General features: G+C 30.8%; 1 protein-coding gene across 1 annotated transcript; it reads right to left on the bottom strand.

Moving 5' to 3' along the window:
- Positions 1 to 13543: 13543 nt before the first annotated feature.
- On the bottom strand, positions 13544 to 18774 carry LOC107929890 (pre-mRNA cleavage factor Im 25 kDa subunit 1). The gene is made up of 7 exons (XM_016861424.2): positions 18437 to 18774; positions 18300 to 18345; positions 17665 to 17758; positions 17452 to 17525; positions 15673 to 15759; positions 15458 to 15568; positions 13544 to 14133 (listed from the first exon to the last, which is right to left on the bottom strand). The coding sequence occupies exons 1-7, from the start codon at positions 18586 to 18588 to the stop codon at positions 14062 to 14064; spliced, it is 636 nt and encodes a 211-aa protein (XP_016716913.1). The 5' UTR covers positions 18589 to 18774; the 3' UTR covers positions 13544 to 14061.
- Between the last annotated feature and the right edge of the window lie 3192 nt (positions 18775 to 21966).

Raw genomic sequence — 21966 nt, forward strand, 5'->3', positions numbered from 1 at the left:
GTTCTCGTATTGAACTTAGGTATGCCATTTATACAAGTTTATAAGGGGTTCGACTATGCAACTATGCATGTATATGTTCTTGTGATAAATTTAAGTATGAAACTTATATATGAAAAAGGGAGATTCGATTAGGTATGTATGTTCTTGTAAAGGTTCTTGAACGGGGTTGAAGAGATGAAATTATTAGCTTGGATTATCTTAATGTGTTCGAAAGTACGATATTAATAGTATGCTTCAATGTGTTAAGTTATATATATATATATATATTCGGATGTATAATTTAGATATTGAGTTGAATTTGATGACTGAACTTTTTATACCGATGTGGGTTAAGGATATAGTTTATAAATTATTGAGCTGAATTTTATGTGAATTCTATATACCATTATGATATACAACTCCTATGAATAGAGATTCTTTTGTTAAAGCTCAGTATCATTCGGTTTATCGTTAGTGACATAATTCAGACTTTACGTCTAGCAGGCTTAATGCCGGTGAAATTATTCAGACTATAAGTCTAGCAGGCTTAATGCCGGTGACACATTTCAGACTATAAGTCTAGCAGGCTTAATGCCGGTGACACATTTCAGACTATAAGTCTAGCAGGCTTAATGCCGGTGACACATTTCGGACTATAAGTCTAGCAGGCTAAGAGCCGGTGTATTGAATCAGGTTTTAAAACCTAGCAGGCTAAATGCCGGTGAATCCGTTTAAAGCATGTGATAATATACAATTGATACCTCTATAATTTTGATTATATGAAATCGATGTATACATAAATGTTCAATCACATGATTTTAGTCATATTAACTTGATGAGCATATATATATACATATATTTGGTCTAAGCAATTGATAGATATGTATATATATATATATGTTGCATTCGGCATAGGTGGATATATTTATGTGTATGCATTCGGCATAGGTGAAAATAAGTGTATGTATCTATGCATTCGGCATAGATGGGTATAGATGCATATGTGCATTCGGCATTTATGGATGATAAGCATAAAAATTTGGCTTTTGATATATGTAGTTGAATAGTTGTATTTAAATGGATTCGATGAAGTGCGAACAATAAGTACTCTAGAAATCAGTATATGCTGTTAAGGATTATGCTAGTAACTTGATTATATGCTTATAATGTATATACATTTGTCCGTTTATGTGTATTAGATAAATATACATCCTTTTAGACTTAAACAAAATGACTCAATAAAGTAGTGTTTGATTAGTAATCATATTTGATGATTGTAATTTCAATAAATTTACTTAAAGAATTATATGATTCTTTTATATGTATTTTAGATATGCTGTAGACTTACTAAGCTATAAAAGCTTACTTTGTTTGCTTTCGTTCATTCGTTTTTATAGATTTTTTTTTGGAGACGCGTTACGAGCTCGGGGATCATCAGCACCGCCCATCACACTATCGACTTCTTTTGGTATTTTGTTAAATATTTGAACTCGATCTTATGGCATGTATAGGCTTGATAATGTTTTGGATAATTTTGAATCTTATTGTGTAAATAGCAATGCGAAAAGAGTTTAACTTCCATGCTTGAATTTGATTATATATGTTCATGAATTGGACTTGCATTTGGAATTAGATATTAAAGTTATGTTTATGTGAGCTTGGTTTCGTAATGCCTCGTAACCCTGATTCGGCGGCGGAGACGGGTTAGGGGTGTTACATTTTATTGGTATCAGAGCTACGGTTTAGTCGATTCTCGGAACTAGCGTAGCGTGTATGAGTCTAGCTATACATGCCATATTTTTTATATCGAGATAGTGTGATGACTGCTGACGTCTAAAAATGTGTTTTCGTATAGTAATGGATCCCGAACGAGCCGTAGCTGATGATGTTGAGAGTATAGCGCCTGCTCCCGCGCAAGGGACAGAGCCAGTAGATTCTCGACCAATCTCGAGTAACCAGGAGAGAGAGGCTAAACAAGCCTTCTACCAAATGATGAATGACTGGTTTACTCATTATGTCCGAACTAATCCGGTTACACAACAACCTCCACCCCCGACTAATCCATCTTCGATTCCTGTTATACCCCAAGTAAGTGATCCGATGAGATTACTTAAGCCTCCGGTTGACAAAATTCGAAAACACGGGGCCGAAGAGTTCAGAGCTACTGATGATGATGATGCTGAGCGAGCTGAATTCTGGCTTGATAATACTATTCGAGTGTTTGATGAGTTGTCTTGCACCCCTGATGAGTGCTTGAAATGTGCCATATCCTTGCTACGGGACACTGCATATCACTGGTGGAATACACTAGTATCGGTGGTTCCGAAAGAGCGAGTGACCTGGGAATTCTTTCAGACTGAGTTTCGTAAGAAATACATCAGCCAGAGATTTATTGATCAGAAACGTAAGGAATTTCTTGAACTGAAACAGGATCGTATGACAGTGACAGAATATGAACGGAAATTTGTGAGACTTAGTAGATATGCTCGAGAGTGTGTTTCAACTGAAGCTATCATGTGTAGAAGATTTGAAGATGGGCTGAATGAAGATATTAAACTGTTAGTTGGTATACTTGAGATAAAAGAGTTCGTAGTACTTGTTGAACGAGCTTGTAAAGCTGAGGAGCTCGGGAAAGAGAAGAGGAAAGCTGACTATGAAGCTCGAGATTCTCGTAAAAGATCATTCAGTAAATCATTTCAGTCGACCTCAGGGAAATTCAGAGCGGATCATAGCCAATCTAAAGCTACTGCAGGGTTTCCTAAGTATGATCGAGATCGACCCCCTGTGAGTTCACGAGCTACTTCAGTTGCTAGCGTTGGTAGTGTTCGACAAAATAGATCAGAGTGCAAGCATTGTGGGAAATGGCATCATGGGGATTGCAGATTCCATGATCGGTCTTGCTTCAAGTGTGGTTCAAAAGATCATTTCATTCGAGAGTGTCCGATGGTAGCTGAGCAAAACACTGTGCAGGATACCAGACCGAGTAATGTGCCAGTCCGAGGTAGACCGCCGAGACAATTGAGTAATGTAAGTGGTAGTCAGAGAGGAACCAGGGACACAACAATTCGATCTGAGGCCCGTGCACCTGCCAGAGCTTATGCCATCCGTGCTCGAGAGGAGGCTTCTTCTCCAGATGTTATTACTGGTACTTTCACTCTTTATGATACTAATGTTATTGCATTGATTGATCCTGGTTCGACTCATTCTTATGTGTGTGAGATTTTAGTATTCAGTAAGACTTTGCCTGTTGAGTCTACTGAGTTTGTAATTAAAGTATCGAACCCCCTGGGCCGGTGTGCTTTGGTTGACAAAGTGTGCAAGAATTGTCCGTTGATGATTCGAGATTTATGTTTTCCAGCTGATTTGATGTTGTTACCATTCGACGAGTTCGATATAATTCTGGGTATGGATTGGTTAACTCTGCATGATGCTATTGTAAACTGCAAACGGAAAACTATTGATCTACGGTGTTAGAATGATGAGATTATTCGGATCGAATCTAATGATCTGAATGGTTTATCAGTAATAATATCCTCGATGTCGGCTCAGAAGTATGTGAGAAGGGGTTGTGAAGCTTACCTTGCATTTGTTCTTGATAGTAAAGTGACCGAAAAGAAGATTGAATCTGTACCAGTAGTGTGTGAGTATTCAGACGTGTTTCCCGAAGAATTACCGGGTTTGCCACCTATTCGAGAGGTAGAGTTTGGTATTGAGTTAGTACCAGGGACGACTCCCATATCGATAGCTCCGTACCGTATGGCACCGACCGAATTAAAAGAATTGAAAGTACAGTTGCAAGAGCTGACTGATAAAGGTTTTGCACGACCGAGTTTCTCTCCTTGGGGTGCACCAGTTCTATTTGTGAGAAAGAAAGACGGAACGATGAGAATGTGCATTGATTACCGGCAACTCAATAAAGTGACTATAAAGAATAAGTATCCGTTACCACGGATTGATGATTTGTTCGATCAGTTGAAAGGGGCTACTGTGTTTTCAAAGATAGATCTGAGATCAGGCTACTATCAGTTGCGAGTTAAAGACTCTGATGTGCCAAAGACTGCTTTCCGAACGAGGTACGGACATTATGAGTTTCTTGTTATGCCTTTCGGACTTACTAATGCACCTGCTATTTTCATGGATTTGATGAATCGGATCTTTAGGAAGTATTTGGATCGGTTTGTGGTAGTATTTATTGATGACATTTTGATCTACTCTCGAGACGAAAATGAGCATGCTGAACACCTGAGACTTGTGTTACAAACTTTGCGAGATAAGCAGTTGTATGCAAAGTTTAGTAAATGTGAGTTCTGGTTACGTGAAGTCAGTTTTCTGGGCCATGTTGTATCAGCATCGGGTATTTGGGTTGATCCGAGTAAAATTTCAGCTATACTTGATTGGAAACCTCCGAGGAATGTTTCGAAAGTTCGAAGCTTTCTGGGGCTCGCTGGCTATTATAGACGTTTTGTGAAAGGGTTCTCTATGATTGCGACCCCGATGACAAGGCTACTACAAAAAGGCGTTAAGTTTGAGTGGTCAGAAAAGTGTCAGAAAAGTTTCGATCAGTTGAAAGCTCTTTTAACCAAAGCTCCAGTCCTAGTTCAACCCGAATCGGGTAAAGAGTTTGTTATCTATAGTGATGCATCTTTAAATGGTTTGGGCTGTGTATTGATGCAGGAAGGCAAAGTTGTAGCCTATGCCTCGAGACAGTTAAAGCCGCATGAAAAGAACTATCCGACGCATGATCTGGAATTGGCCGCTATTGTATTTGCGTTAAAAATATGGCGTCACTATCTGTTTGGCGAAAGATGTCATGTTTATTCCGATCATAAAAGCTTGAAATATTTGATGACTCAGAAAGATCTGAATTTGAGACAGCGTCGATGGTTAGAATTGTTGAAAGATTACGAGCTCGTGATTGACTATCATCCGGGAAAGGCTAATGTTGTTGCTAATGCCCTAAGTCGAAAATCACTGTTTGCTTTGCGTGCAATGAATGCACATATGGTTATGTCTGATGATGGTGCGATAGTAGCTGAGTTGAAAGCAAAACCGTTATTTGTTCAACAGATTTGTGAAGCTCAAAAAGCCGATGATGATTTAATTGCAAAACGAACTCAGTGTGACTTAAATGTTGATTCAGAGTTTCTAGTTGATACTGAGGATTGTTTGAGATTCAGAAACCGATTATGTGTTCCGAAAAATCCAGAGTTAATTCAGATGATTTTGAATGAAGCCCATAATAGTCGATTTTCTGTTCATCCGGGTAGCACGAAAATGTATAATGATCTGAAACAACACTATTGGTGGCATGGAATGAAACGAGACATTTCTGACTTTGTTTCGAAATGTTTAATATGTCAGCAAGTAAAAGCCGAGCATCAGGTACCTTCTGGATTGCTGCAGCCGATCATGATACCTGAATGGAAATGGGACAGAGTTACGATGGATTTTGTATCCGGTTTACCGTTAACACCCAGCAAGAAAGATGCAATTTGGGTTGTTGTTGATAGATTGACAAAATCGGCTCACTTTATTCCGGTTCGTATTGATTATTCGCTTGATAAACTTGCTGAATTGTACATTTCTCAGATTGTAAAATTGCACGGAGTGCCTATTTCTATTATTTCGGACAGAGACCCGAGATTTACATCGCGGTTTTGGAAGAAATTACAAGATGCTTTAGGTACGAAACTACATTTTAGCACAGCTTTCCATCCGCAAACAGATGGTCAATCGGAGCGAATTATACAGATACTTGAGGACATGTTGAGATGTTGCATTCTCGAGTTTGAAGGTACGTGGGAACGATATTTACCTTTGATTGAATTTGCTTATAATAACAGCTTTCAATCTAGTATTAAAATGGCACCTTATGAGGCTTTGTACGGTCGTAAATGTCGTACACCACTGTATTGGACCGAGCTCAGTGAAAATAGGATACACGGGGTTGATTTGATTAAAGAGACCGAACAGAAAGTGAAAGTGATTCGGGACAGCCTGAAATCAGCATCAGATCGTCAGAAATCTTATGCGGATTTGAGAAGAAAAGATATAGAATTTCAGATCGGCGATAAAGTGTTTTTGAAAGTCTCACCGTGGAAGAAAGTACTCAGATTCGGTCGTAAAGGCAAATTGAGTCCAAGATTCATTGGACCGTATGAGATTATAGAACGTGTCGGACCGGTTGCTTATAGATTGATGTTACCACCTGAGTTAGAAAAGATTCACAATGTATTTCATGTTTCGATGCTCCGTAGATACCGATCTGATCCTTCACATGTGATTTGTCCGACGGAGATTGAAATTAACCCTGATATGTCATATGAAGAAGAACCGATTAGCATTCTGGCTCGTGAGATCAAGGAATTACGAAATAAGAAAATTTCGTTAGTTAAAGTATTGTGACATAAACACGGAGTTGAAGAAGCAACTTGGGAGTCAGAGGATACAATGAAGGAGCGTTATCCAAACCTATTCACCGGTAAGATTTTCGTGGACGAAAATCCCTAAGGGGGGAGAGTTGTAACAACCCGGTTTTGACCCTAATCAGAATAGTGGTTTCGGGACCACAAATCTGAATCAGAAAAATATTTTAATATTATTTTGTGTGTTTATTTTGTGTGCATTCGATGGTGTGAAATTTTCGTGTTTTAATTTCGTTGTTTAAGTGTCCGATTTAATTAAAGGGCTTAATCGCATAAAATAAAAATTTGATGGCTAAGTATGAAAGTGCTTAATTATTTTTATCTTTATAATTTGGAGGTTTCATGTTGAAATTTAGTCAATATTAATGGTAGTGGACGGCAATGATGGCTATTATATATATTATATATATTAATTATAAAAGTAAAATAACAATGATATAATATATTGAAAATAATAAAACTTAAAGATAAAAAAAAAAGCGATGCATGTTGTCTTTCTCATTGCCGAATATACAAAAGAAAAAGAAGAAAAAAATAGCAAGCTAGGTTCGGCCCTTATTTTGCTTGATTAAGGTATGTTTTTGCTTCGGTTTTTGATGATTTTTACGTTTTTGAGATCGTTGCTTTGAATACTTCAAAACCCATGTCTTAATTTTGTGAATTGATGAATATTTTGAATTATGCCATTGATGAATATTTGTGTTTTGGGATGTTTGATGATGAATAATGGAAGATATGTCTTAGATTAACATGTTTTGTATTGGTATTTTTGATGAATTTGAGTATTTAGGGCTAAATTGTGAAAATAAATTTTTGAGGGACTAAAATGTGAAATAAATGCAATGTGTGGACTTGTATGAGAACCATGAATATTCGGCCCTTGTGTGTTATGGGCAAATTTTGTGTATTTTGTGTTTTGTGCAAAAAGGACTAAATTGCAAAAAGTGCAAAATGTTAGGGGCAAAATGGTAATTTTCCCATTTATGTATTGTTGGACTCAAATGAATGTTTTGATGAATAAAAAGGTTAAATTTGACTATGTTTAGATCAAGGAACGAAGAAAACGAATTTGGATCGGGGGAAGTCGAAGGTAATCGAATAGTCGATCGTGTTTGCTGTTATCCGAGGTAAGTCTATTAGCTATTTAATGTCATAAAATCAGTATATAAATAAGTATATGAGCTGTTTTTGGATGAATTATAATTAAAAATATGATAGTTGAAATAATTAAAAGTATGAGTGAATTATATATATTATGCAAATCTACATCTATATGTTCTCGTATTGAACTTAGGTATGCCATTTATACAAGTTTATAAGGGGTTCGACTATGCAACTATGCATGTATATGTTCTTGTGATAAATTTAAGTATGAAACTTATATATGAAAAAGGGAGATTCGATTAGGTATGTATGTTCTTGTAAAGGTTCTTGAACGGGGTTGAAGAGATGAAATTATTAGCTTGGATTATCTTAATGTGTTCGAAAGTACGATATTAATAGTATGCTTCAATGTGTTAAGTTATATATATATATATTCGGATGTATAATTTAGATATTGAGTTGAATTTGATGACTGAACTTTTTATACCGATGTGGGTTAAGGATATAGTTTATAAATTATTGAGCTGAATTTTTATGTGAATTCTATATACCATTATGATATACAACTCCTATGAATTGAGATTCTTTTGTTAAAGCTCAGTATCATTCGGTTTATCGTTAGTGACATAATTCAGACTTTACGTCTAGCAGGCTTAATGCCGGTGAAATTATTCAGACTATAAGTCTAGCAAGCTTAATGCCGGTGACACATTTCAGACTATAAGTCTAGCAGGCTTAATGCCGGTGACACATTTCAGACTATAAGTCTAGCAGGCTTAATGCCGGTGACACATTTCGGACTATAAGTCTAGCAGGCTAAGAGCCGGTGTATTGAATCAGGTTTTAAAACCTAGCAGGCTAAATACCGGTGAATCCGTTTAAAGCATGTGATAATATACAATTGATACCTCTATAATTTTGATTATATGAAATCGATGTATACATAAATGTTCAATCACATGATTTTAGTCATATTAACTTGATGAGCATATATATATACATATATTTGGTCTAAGCAATTGATAGATATGTATATATATATATATGTTGCATTCGGCATAGGTGGATATATTTATGTGTATGCATTCGGCATAGGTGAAAATAAGTGTATGTATCTATGCATTCGGCATAGATGGGTATAGGTGCATATGTGCATTCGGCATTTATGGATGATAAGCATAAAAATTTGGCTTTTGATATATGTAGTTGAATAGTTGTATTTAAATGGATTCGATGAAGTGCGAACAATAAGTACTCTAGAAATCAGTATATGCTGTTAAGGATTATGCTAGTAACTTGATTATATGCTTATAATGTATATACATTTGTCCGTTTATGTGTATTAGATAAATATACATCCTTTTAGACTTAAACAAAATGACTCAATAAAGTAGTGTTTGATTAGTAATCATATTTGATGATTGTAATTTCAATAAATTTACTTAAAGAATTATATGATTCTTTTATATGTATTTTAGATATGCTGTAGACTTACTAAGCTATAAAAGCTTACTTTGTTTGCTTTCGTTCATTCGTTTTTATAGATTTTTTTTTGGAGACGCGTTACGAGCTCGGGGATCATCAGCACCGCCCATCACACTATCGACTTCTTTTGGTATTTTGTTAAATATTTGAACTCGATCTTATGGCATGTATAGGCTTGATAATGTTTTGGATAATTTTGAATCCTATTGTGTAAATAGCAATGCGAAAAGAGTTTAACTTCCATGCTTGAATTTGATTATATATGTTCATGAATTGGACTTGCATTTGGAATTAGATATTAAAGTTATGTTTATGTGAGCTTGGTTTCGTAATGCCTCGTAACCCTGATTCGGCGGCGGAGACGGGTTAGGGGTGTTACAATAATAGACATATAATCTAATGTATAATATGTTTTTTTGTTCTTCTTCTACTTTACTGGTAAATTTTATTTTAAAATGTTTTCAAATTCCTATTAAAATATTTATAATAAATCTAATTCTTAAATGCATAAAACTATTTACAATGACTACATATAACTAGTAATTTTTTTTTCAAAAAAAAAGTAGTTAAGTGCTTTTTGGTGCCATGTGAATGCAATATATTATTTTTTTCAAGCACACTATTTACAATAATCACACTTGCAATAACAATTTCTGAATAAAAATACTAATTTTTTAATCAATATTTAAGCAATTCAAGATTATAAATACACTCAAACATAATTTTTTCAAGTATTTGTATTAATCAGCCTCTAAAAATTATTAATCAACGACAATATTAAGAATCTTATATAACATAAATGTTCCAAAATCATTCAATATATAAAAAACTAAATGTTACATAAAAATCCTAATCTATCGCGAGAAAAGCTATAATCCTAATTTTCTAAAGATTAATCAATAAAGTTTGAAAAATAAGAGTTATTTCCAAATTAGAGAGACCCATTTGAAAGTATTGAAAGATTGAACATCTATATTGAGAGTGTGAGAGAATAAGAAAAAATCGAAAATGAAAGTGATAAGTGTTGGAAGAAAATAAAAAAAGATTATGGATTTTTAGATTTTAGTAGGTGGAGAGAGTTTCATTTATTTTTATATAAAATAATTAATTTTCAAAGATTTTGACAATATTTTTTCAAAAGTTTTTGGGAATCAATTTTTTTATAAATCTATTTTTTAATATTTTATGGGATAAATACACTAATTATATATTTTTTAATATTTTTAAAATTTTCTTCGTCACACTTTATGTCGCTCCTTCACTGATGCCACATGTCATTGTCGGGTTATTTCGTTAGTTACCTAGATTTAAACAATACAAAGGGATGAAATTTTTAACAAAAAAAAATTAAATTGCTCTTTGATCTAATGTACAAAGACTAATTTACCCTTTTTAAAGTAGAATGGGCAAAATTCAATCTGATTCTTAGGACAGGGGCCTCCATGGTACTTTTACCCTATTTTAAATGGATTATAGTATGCACCTACAATGAAGGGTCACTACTGAATTAGATGTTTTTTTAAGGTAAGATTTCGAGTTTTATTTTTGTGAATGGAAAAATTAGTTGGGAGAGTTTTGCTACTATCTAAAAGTTCAATCGAATTCAACTCCATATTTAATCACAACCCAATATAACTACGGAGTACCAGAAGTTACATACTCTAGTTAAAATAAAATAAAAAGTTTAATACATCATTTGATATCTAAGTTTAACACTTTACTCTTACGTGGTACATGCATTTAGCACAAATTACATTAACTAATTCGAGTTGATATTGTTTAATTCGAGTTTAGGGTTAACTTGATGACAATTTATAATAACTAATAATATTAGTAATTAATTTTTATTAAATCAACTCTAAAACTCGAAAAAGTCAGAAAAAATAAAAAATAAAAATATTAATAATTAGCTTTCATAAAATGAATCATAAAATCTGAATTAAATACTAAAAAAATAATATGAATATTTTTAAATATCAATATGTATAACTTTTATCAAATACAAATATTACATAAGATAAACAAAAACTAATGTTTTCAAAATTGAACTGGTGATTAAATTGATTAAACTACTAATTTTTAATTCAACTAATTCAATCATCGATCAAATTTCAATTAAATAATTTATTCAAAACCGATGAAGTCGGATTTTGAATCAACTAGCTCTTTCCTTTACTCTAAATTGATATACCGATGGATTTCAACATCATTGCAAAAACTACAAATACTATCAAACTCGGAATCGGGCCAAGGATTAAGGAACTCTCGGTCAACAAGGGAAAGGTCATATTTATGGCCATTCACATGCTTGGGTCTTATTCTCATCTGTCAGAAAAAAAGGGCATTAGAGTTGGAAAGGGTACCTAGTGGCTGGCCCTGCTGCACCAACAGGGCTTAGCCGGCATTACTCCCCACCAGCTGGAGGTGGTACACCCGGTATTTAGTAGCTACACTTTTCTGTTTGGGTAAACTACAAAAGCAGTCACTTTTGTTTGCCTCATGTTACATTTTAGTCACTTATGTTTGAAATGTTACGTTTTAGTCACTTATGTTATTATTTTGTTACGAAGTGATCACTCTTCCGTTAAGTTCTGTTATCTCCCTAACGGTAATCCTACGTGGCAGTCCAACTAGATATTACTGAATCTGCTAATATATAATTCATCTGGAATGCATTATTAAAATTAAATTAAAATATTAAATAAGAAATAAAATTATAAAACAATATGTTTTTGGAAAATAACTATTATTGTAATGAGATACATGTTTTATTAGGTATAAGTATTTAAAATTTTGTTTTTGTAATGTGATACATGCGTAAATATATATATAATATCATATTAGTGAATCTGCTAATACATAGTTCATCCGAATGAAGTACGTATTAGCTGATTCAGTAATATCTAGTTGGACTGCCACGTAGGATTACCGTTAGGAAAATAACAAAACTTAACGGAAGAGTGATCACTTCGTAACAAAATAATAACATAAGTGACTAAAACGTAACATTTCAAACATTAGTGACTAAAATGTAACATGAGGCAAATAAAAGTGACTATTTTTATAGTTTACCCTTTTCTGATTACCCACAAATGGTGTAACATAAATGTTAAATCACATTTTTAACCTCAATTCTGTTTATAAATCACATTTTTTGGGCCCAAAACAAGGTGATATTGTTTTTTTACAAAGCCCAATTATGATAAAAAGCATCAATCCTAACTGAACTACCATTATCGGTTTCGGATATTTTGATTTTTATTCTCTACGATTTTGGTTTCAAAAATGAAAAACCGAATGAAGAGGTTCGATTCTATGTTTATCCAAAAAAACCGAATCAAATATACCCCTACATTGTACTTCCAACGGAAGAACGTATGTTTAAATTTTGAAAACAACATTGTTAGAAGGGATAGCTAAAAATCCCGAACATGACCCGTAAACAAACATGAAGAATACAAAAAAGAATATAGGTTAAAATGTGCCACAAGTCCCTATACTTTTCAAAATTTAGGAACTTAGGCCCTTTACTTTTATTTCATGAAATTTAGTCCCTCTACTTTTCAGATTTCAAAATTCAAGTTTAATTGTAAACACTGTTAACTTTTTTTGTTAAATTCAAGTTAATTACAAAGTCTTTTTTTAATTATATAGCTACCAAGTGAGTTTTTTTTAGAAAAAATATCACAACAACGAATTTAACAAGAAAAAAAATTGACAATGTTAACAGTTAAACTTGGATTTTGAAATCTAAAAAATAAATAAACTAAATTCCATTAAATATAAGCATAGAGACTAAATTTCTAACTTTTAAAAAGTACATAGACTTGTGGCATATTTTAACCAAGAGTATATTCAACCCTGACTTGATTTTCCTATCCCGTAATATGTGAATTTATGTATACAAGTTATGTAATTTATTTCATATGAAAACTAAAAGTATAATATTACATTAAATATTAAAAAATATATTATGTTTACAAATTTAATAAATAGAAAAATATTTGAAATTATTAATATTAAATAAAATCTAATATTTAAAATAAATATTAAAGAATTTAAATGGAGATTTAAGTTATTCAATTATAAATATAGAGTATTTGAACAAAATTTGAATTATATTTCAAATTGTACTTGATTTAAACAATTGTTTCGTTCAAAAAATTCATCTATTTAATTGATGAGCCATAAACCAATTCATGATTATAATAATATTATTATATATAAACTCAACTCAAATCCGATTTAACACGAAACATTGACTAATTTGCTTTTTAGCATAAAATATAGACATCCACAAAGGAGTTTAACCTGTATGCCAACATTGATTGCAACAATGATCACAAGGGAAAGAGAAATTAGTTATTCGAAATGGATTAGTTAAATCGAGTACTAATAAGTTGATTGTATTTTAAATAAAATTTTAGATCTGAGTCTTGTAAATAGAAAAAAAAAATTAAAGAGAGTTTATCTAAAGAAATTTAATATCTATCCCTTTAAATTCGAACCTAAACATAATTTTTTTGAAAACTTACAAGTACAAATACAGGTTTGAGCAACCATCGAATATAGAATCAAATTATTATAACACAAACAAATTAAAAACTTAGATAAATAATTAAATCATTACAACACAAATAAATTACAAACCGGAACAATCTAAACTACAAACTGATTAACTAAACTAAAACCCACACACGGCAACAACTTATGATGAAATTCAGAGGCCTACATATTTAATTGTGCATAGTGAATTTTGAGATCTAACTATTTAGGACCCAAAACTTTCATCTTTACCGATTCTCCCAAGACTCTCATTGACAATATAAAATTTTTTTTAAATCAAGCCAATTAAAACAATATACTTGAACATCAAAAATTAGTATAGTTTGAGCTTAATGTTATGTATTTCCTTTTGTAATATAAAACTATTATTTATATATATATATACACACACACAAACACAAGTGTTTTTTTTTTTTTGTATTTTCATGATAATTACAAAAAAACTTATAGCAGTTGCTGTACCTATAATGCCTTTATAATTTTGTTCCTATATATTCATATTCTAAATATCAATAATGTTGATGGAGTATTTGGACAGCAATTGTGGCACTCCTGATATTACCGGTCCATATGTCTACAAAAAAAAATCACAAGAAATATGGTGAAAATAAATTGTGATTTTAGTCCCTTGAATTATACTTAAATTTGATATTTAGTCCATATACTTTATTTTAACATAATTTAATATCTCTATTTTTATAATATTATTAGTTAAATTTCAAGATATGACATTGATTTTTTTATTTAAGAATACCCCATTCAACACAAAAAATCCAAATGGGCATAATGAGACTGAAGGGGTGTTTTTAAGAAAAATAATCTAGGTCAATATTTTAAAAATAATAGTTAATGTTGTTATTTATTGGGATAGAGTAATATTTAGTCTCTGAATTTTGCAAAATCCCATAGTAGTTCTGGACTATGACAATTTTTTTCAGTTTTGGCACGATATTATACCACGTCATCACCTAAAAAAGTATATTCTTTATAGTTGATGACATGGTATAATTTCAAAGTGCCACATCATAATAGGGACCAAATCTGGGGAAATTTGCTAAATTCCAAGAACAATATTGACCAAATAAAAGTTCAAGGACCAAGTTGTGAATAGATGCCAAATTCAGGGGCTAAATATTGTCTTATCCCTTAATTATTTGGATTAACTAATGATATAAAGTAAATAAAACAAGATATTGTCAAATTAAAATGCAATGACTAAATCTCGAATCCAAAAATTATAAATTAAAAATCGAATTTGGGGCAGGTCGGATGAAATTACGTAAAATAGTTGAGTCGGAGTTAGGCTCGAGTTTAAAATAAATCTGCTCCACTTTGAGATATTTATAAAAAAACCCCTTGTATATATAAATGTATGTATATTAAATTTTTGTTACACTAAATAAATGCATTTTAAGTTTTTAAGTATAAACTTAAAAAAATAATATTATTTTCTTCAATATAAAAATAAAATAATTAAAAAAGTTAATTTTATTTGCTTCAAGATTAAATATAAAATGATTAAATTAAATTTGAGTTAGGTTAAGTTGGGGTAGGACCTTCTATTAAATTTCAAGTTCGGGTTTGAGTAAAATTTTTTCTTAAGAGTTGGGGTCAGGTCAAGTCAGGTCGGATTGTTCAAGTTTCAAGTTGAGTTCGGAGTAAGCAAAAATCAGCCCTGTTGCCATCCCTAAGGCGGAGGGACATGTTCACTCCGAAAGTGAAAAACTTTCTATATAATCTCTTAAAATTTTAAAAAATCACAAATTAATAAAATAATAAAATTACTCTTTACTCCCGAAATTTATTATTAGTTTCTAGCCCTTAAATCAATCTTCTAGTTTCACCCCTTATGTTCAAGCACCAATTTAGAGTTACAATTTATAGTTTGAACCTCTTACCTTGTGATTTTCATGAACCTGGGACAACGGAACCGCAAGCAATTTTAGGTTTTCGGGTACGATAAATTTCCGACTCTCCGGCAACCGGACAAGAAAGAGTTTGGTGCACTCCTGCAATTAAAAAAAAAAAAAGAGATTCATCACTAAAAACTGAGAAAAAATACATTAAACATTGCATGCAATAAGGGCTGTGTAATAATGTAGTAACAAAATACCTTGGGCTTTTTAACAGTGGGTGGCAAGTAGGGACACAACAGTGTTTCGAAATCATGTCGCCACCACATGCCTAGACACTCTCCCATCTATAACATATTTAACAACATTTAGATTTTTTTCACGGCATATCCCAGTGGAAAAAGTAGTATTCAACAAATCACCTAATTATAAAAAGTTACAAAATTATTGTCTAACATTTTAAATTTAATTTTTTGTCATTTAATTATTTTAGATTTGGTGACTAAAAAAGACAAAATAGAATAGTTGAGTAATTATTTTTGTAATTTTTCATAATTGAGTGCTAAAAATAAAGATTATTAATTGTTGAGTAATCATTTTATAATTTTTCATAATTAGGTACCAAAAATAAAAATAAAATCATAAATGGTCACTAACAATGTAGTTTACCTATTTCAATAATGCTTTAATAAAGGGGGAATGGAGAACTGGTTTTATTATTGAAAATTTGTGAGCAGAAATGTAATCAATACGATATCATTCACGATTCAGAACATACAAAAAAATCACTTCATAAATAGGCATTAGCCTCCCTTAATTTGGTAAAAATTGTTTTTTAATCTCTTAAAATTTGTAAAATTATAACTAACAAAATGGTAAAATTTGAGTTTTTAGTAAAATTGCCTTTTAATATCTTAAAATTTGTAAAATTATAACTAATAAAATGGTAAAGTTTGTGTTTTAGCCCCCCAAAATTACAAATCCTCAAGGGAGCTAAAGGGGACATTGGCCCTCTCAAAATTTTTGTAAAATTATCATTATATCCTTTAAATTTCTTAAAAGTTTTTCGTTAGATCTCCTCAAAATTTTTATAAACTCTAATTGAGCCTTCAAAAATTTTTAAAATTTTAATTACTCTCCAAAAAATTTGAAAATTCTCATTAACCCTCTCAAAATTTAAAAAAAAAAAACTCCACTTTTTTTGGAAATTCTTGTTAAGCTTCTAATATTTTTGAAAATTTTAATTAAATCCTCTAGAATTTTTGAAAAATTTAAGTTTACCCTCAAAATTTAATGGCTCGTTCCACCCCTGCAAATCTTCCACACGAAAATATCATATATTTAAATTCATGTCAAATAAGTACATGACAAAAATTTTAAACATCATTCCATACAAGTCAGCACCGCAAAAAAAAAAAACTCTATTTATTAAGATTTCATAACTATGAAGTATATTTATACTTTATCAATAATATCAAATTTTAATAAAATCCAACTAAATATTATCAAGCACAATGTTAAATTTAGTCCTTAATGTTTGCACCTTTTGTTAATTTGACCCTTGTTATTTTTTATGCAAAATTTAGTCCTCAACTTTTTTAAAAGAATCAAATTACCTTTTTAATAAAAATACTGACCAAATTATTGATAATTTTTAATGATGTTAGCGTGGCAATCTAAGTGTACTTCATGTTGACACAATATTATTTGTTTTTAAAAATTATAAAAAAATCAAAATTGAAAAAAAAAATATATATATATAAGAAGTTTTTAAAAATTCAAAAAAATAGCATAAAGTACATGTGAATTGTCATGTGGGCTACAATTTTTTTTAGTTAATATTTCTATTAAAAAACAACAATTTGACTCTTTTTAAAATATTAATGGTTAAATTTGACTTTTTTTCTAAAGGTTGAGGCCAAATTTAGTTTGAAAAAAAATAAAGATTAAATTGACAAAAAAATATAAAAATTAGGGATTAATTTTAACATTATACCAATTACCAAATAAAACTGCAAAATTCAATATCTAATATTTACCTCCCATTCTGTTTCGTTGCCATCCCTGCTCGGGGAAAGCTTGTTGGAAAGCTTACGTCTTAGTCCATCAATATCTGCAAAATTCAGCTCAATTTTTTTGGCTCAATGAACCCTTAGAACATTGCCTTGTCGCCCAAGAAAGATTCACTCGATCAAAGTCAAGCTTCTGTTATATATATATATATATATATATATTAATATGTAGCAACTTACCTGATTCACCTGGCCTTAAACGACCACCAGGAAGCTTAAAGATGGAGTTATTAAGTTGGAGCAGCAACAAATGAGGGTGTTTGAACAACTCCACCTGATTCAACCCACTTTTGCTTAATACACTTGTCATAACAGAGCTACGCCTAGACCTCACCATGGTCATGTCATGACCCGATTTAAAAAAATTGAAGCCCAACCCTATTCTCAATATGTATTTAGGAATAACAACAAAGTATTTCATTAATGGAAATTACTAAAATTTGATAAAGATACTTATTTTAGAAATTAGATAACATTTTACCTTTTATGCATTACATCAAATGTAAATTAGTTATTTTATTAAAAAATTTATCCACTTATTGTGTTAAAAATTAGTAACTGATAGAATAAATTAAACAGTGATATGTAACATGTGATGTGTACCTTATGCTGATATATATCAACCAATTTTTAATTATATAAATGGATAGAATTTTTAATCAAAAACTTAGTTTTCTCTTTGTATAGAAACTAATACATGAACCTTTATTTTACTTTTAAATATAGGCGTTAAGTATTTCAACAAATCAACAAAATCATAACTTAACCTAATAAAAAACAGTAACCCAGAAAAAGAGTAGATAAAAAGAACCAACCAGAAGAACAGCTTCTACCGATGTCCTCAATCCATAAGCAGCATAACTGAGAACCAACAAAAAAAAAAAGAAAAGTTAAAAGCAAACCAAATGAACATATATATAAAGATGTGGGGGGAGGGAGGAAGAAGAAGTACTTGGATTTCATCCTAGTAATACGATCCGACACCGTTTCATCCTTGAAAACAATGGCTTCTTTAGATCCAAAATAGTAACAACTTAAAGGGTAAATATCCACCTCTTTCCTTCCTTCATCACTGCTACTATTATGTTCATCATCGTCTCCCATATTCTTAAATCTCCACAAAAGGAGTCATTTAGGGATCGTTTCTTTTATAAAGAAAAGAAACATGAAAACGACGGCGGATTATTATATTAATTGGAAGAGTGAAGAAGTTGGTGGAAATTTGTCGTAAAACTGGATAACGTTCATTTAACTGTTAGTTTGTCCGGTAATAAAAGGGGTGGGTTTGGTGTTGGAGCGTGGCGTTTTTGTATTTGAGAAACAACATTACAAGATGAGGTAAGTATGGTCGGTACGACAAAAGCTGACTAAAAATGTAGAAGACGATTGTGTACGTGGCGACATATGTATGGGCTTGGTTAGTTTATTTCTTAACCTATGGGCTAAGCTTCTCTAATAACGATCCGACGCATGGATTTTATCTTTAAAGTTGAAATATGAAATGGATTATGATCAAATAGTGCAAATTAATAGTTTTGACCATTATAAATTAATTTGTTTTGTTTAATCAAAAGATGGAGTTGAATTAAGAATTTTTGTTCATGTATATTTCTTTTATTTGAAAAAGAAATTATGTGTGACTTTGATTCATGGGATGTAAGATTATTTATGGTAATAAAATTATTGGAATGTAAATATGGGCCAAAGTTAGAAATTATTTTTGGGGTTGGAATTGAGTCGCTTAATTTTAAGAGAGTTAAAATGTGATTCTGTCATTGTATTAGCTTGTATCTTTATCATTTTTGAAGGACTAAATTAAAATTTTATCATTTTTGAGGGAGTCATATTATTGTGTTGATTAGATTATCTTATTTGCTTGGTTCATGAGATGTGATATTATTTATAGTAATAAGATTATCAAAATGTAAAGTTACTTAGCACAATATTACGCATGTTAAATTATCATGTTTGTATCATCTGATTAGAAATTAAGGGGGCTTTTTTGTGTTTAGTGTATAGAATGTAAAAAATCTAAAAGTACATTTTATTAAATTGTTCTCATAAAATTTGCTTCGTTTTTATTCTTTACTATGAAATTTATAATATTTTATTTTACTAACAAATGAATTCATTTATCTACTGAATTGATTTCACATCGCATTTCTTGAATAAATAAACTGCAATAGGAATGAGCAAGTTAAGACTCTCTTTTGGTCAAAGTAACAAGAAAAATAATAATAACGGTACATGTTATTCGAAGACTTGTTCAAGGGTTAATTATTTGACCAAATTTAAAGGTTTGCTTGAAATTTGTAAGGAATTGGATAAAAAAATTAAGTTCAAAAAATGAACTTAAGGCAAATATCAAGTTTATTTAAAATACGAGCAACTAATAAAAAATATAATTAAAATAAACAAGTAAATATTTTGATTCATTAATTATTATTATTTCATTTTCATTTACATGGAATAAATATAAATAGAAGTCATTAAGAATGATGGCAAAATTGTTAAAAATTTGACATTACCAAGGTATATAAGATTACTTAAGGAGGAGACATTATTAAGATTAACCCAAGGTAATGCAAGTTGATTAAATTTGATCAAGAGATCAGTGAGAAGGACGTGTTTGGACATTGCCAGGATCCTTATATCAACTAAGAGCGAAGCCAACATCCACTAAAAGGTTAAGGTCTCTTACAAGGGGAGTTAGTATTAGGGCTGAGAAAAAAATCGAGAAAATCGAGAAATCGATTCAAACTAATGTATTCGATTTGAATTTTGTATTGTTTGATTCAGTTCGGGTCGGTGTTATCACTCAAACCGCACGATTCAGTTTGGGTTCGATTTTTTCACATGAAACCAGTTTTATCCAAATCAAACCAAATGGAAAAAAAATCTATGTTTAAAGGATAGTTCTAATAGAATAATAAATTAGCCATTTCAATATTTATATGGACTAATTCATTTAACCCTATTATTATTAACTAAATATGATCATACAAAAATATAAAGTTATGGAAATATTTCATAAAAATGTAGTTTTATGTTAGAGTAAGTGAATAGTTTCTAAAATATAATAATTATAATTATAAGCATAATTATAATTTTTGGAAAATAGTTTATTAAACTTTATAATATTTTATTTATAAAAGAAATAACTTTTCACAATTATATATGTTTGATAGTTATGAATTTAATCAATTATATGGAATATTGTAATCACTCAGTTATAATGAATTAAACTAATAAAAATATGACACGGAAAAAAATTAAATATACTGATGATTCATGTATTAAATTTTCTTTTAACAACTTTTAATGATTTATCAATTTAATAGCTTAACTTAAAATGAATATTTAAATAGTCTTGTAGATTATTATGATATTAATTTAATTATTTAATTCACTTTATAAATATATAAATTAATCTAGAGCATATATTATGATGGTTGTGAAAAAAAAATAAGAATTGTAATATTAGAATTTTTTGAGCCAAAACAAGTTAATATTGTTTTTTTTTAACAAAGCCCAAAAGTGAAAAGAATCGTCGAATCAAAACTAATCGAACTACAATTATCAATTTTGAATATTTATGTTTTTATTCTATATAGTTACAGTTTCAAAAGTGAAAAATCGAATGGAACAATTTGATTTAATTATTGTCTAAAAATCGAACTGAACGTAACTGAATACATCTTTACTCAACACAATATCTTCTTTTTTTATCCATGTTAGTTGTTCTCAAATATAAATTGATTGACGATGATAGTCGACCCTGTGAGATGAAATGGGTAGAATTTAATAACCCGAATGACGCTTCAATTCCTAAAGGTGGGGCTTGTTTGGAGTTGGAGAAATTTTCATGGTATAACAATGTGAGGAAGGATGGCAATTGAGAGAAGTGAGAAGCAGATGTTGCCAAATTCACCATCGCTCTATATAGTTGGCATACTCTGTTTTACCACTCCTCTCACTCTATTATAAATATATAATTTTAAAAACTACTGCTATCTTTATGGATGTTGGATGCATCAATTTTCACCCTGCATCATTCCATTTTAATTTAATTTGTACTAGCTATTTTTAGTATTTTTGATAATTTTAAAGAGAAATAAATATTTAAACATAATATATATGAGTTTCTTTTATAACAAATTATTACAAATTTATTTTTGTAATAACTATATATATGGAAGAGTAAAATAGTAATTTTATACAGTACGGGTCGACGGAGCATGTCAAGCAATTTTAATTTCAAAAAATATATACATTTGTTTCATTTAGTGAAAAAGAAACTTTAGGGTTAAAAACTTGGAATATAATGCAGTCCAAGTCTAAGCAAAGGAAGTCCTCTCATATGCGTCCATCCTTAAATTATGGCGAGATATATTGTTTTGACGGACCAAAAGCAAATTCGTAGTGGACCCTCTTGCTTTATTATTTGGATTTATTTCCCTCATTTTCTTTTTCTTTTTTAAT

Source organism: Gossypium hirsutum, chromosome A07, assembly GCF_007990345.1.
Source record: "Gossypium hirsutum isolate 1008001.06 chromosome A07, Gossypium_hirsutum_v2.1, whole genome shotgun sequence".
NCBI lineage: Eukaryota > Viridiplantae > Streptophyta > Magnoliopsida > Malvales > Malvaceae > Gossypium > Gossypium hirsutum.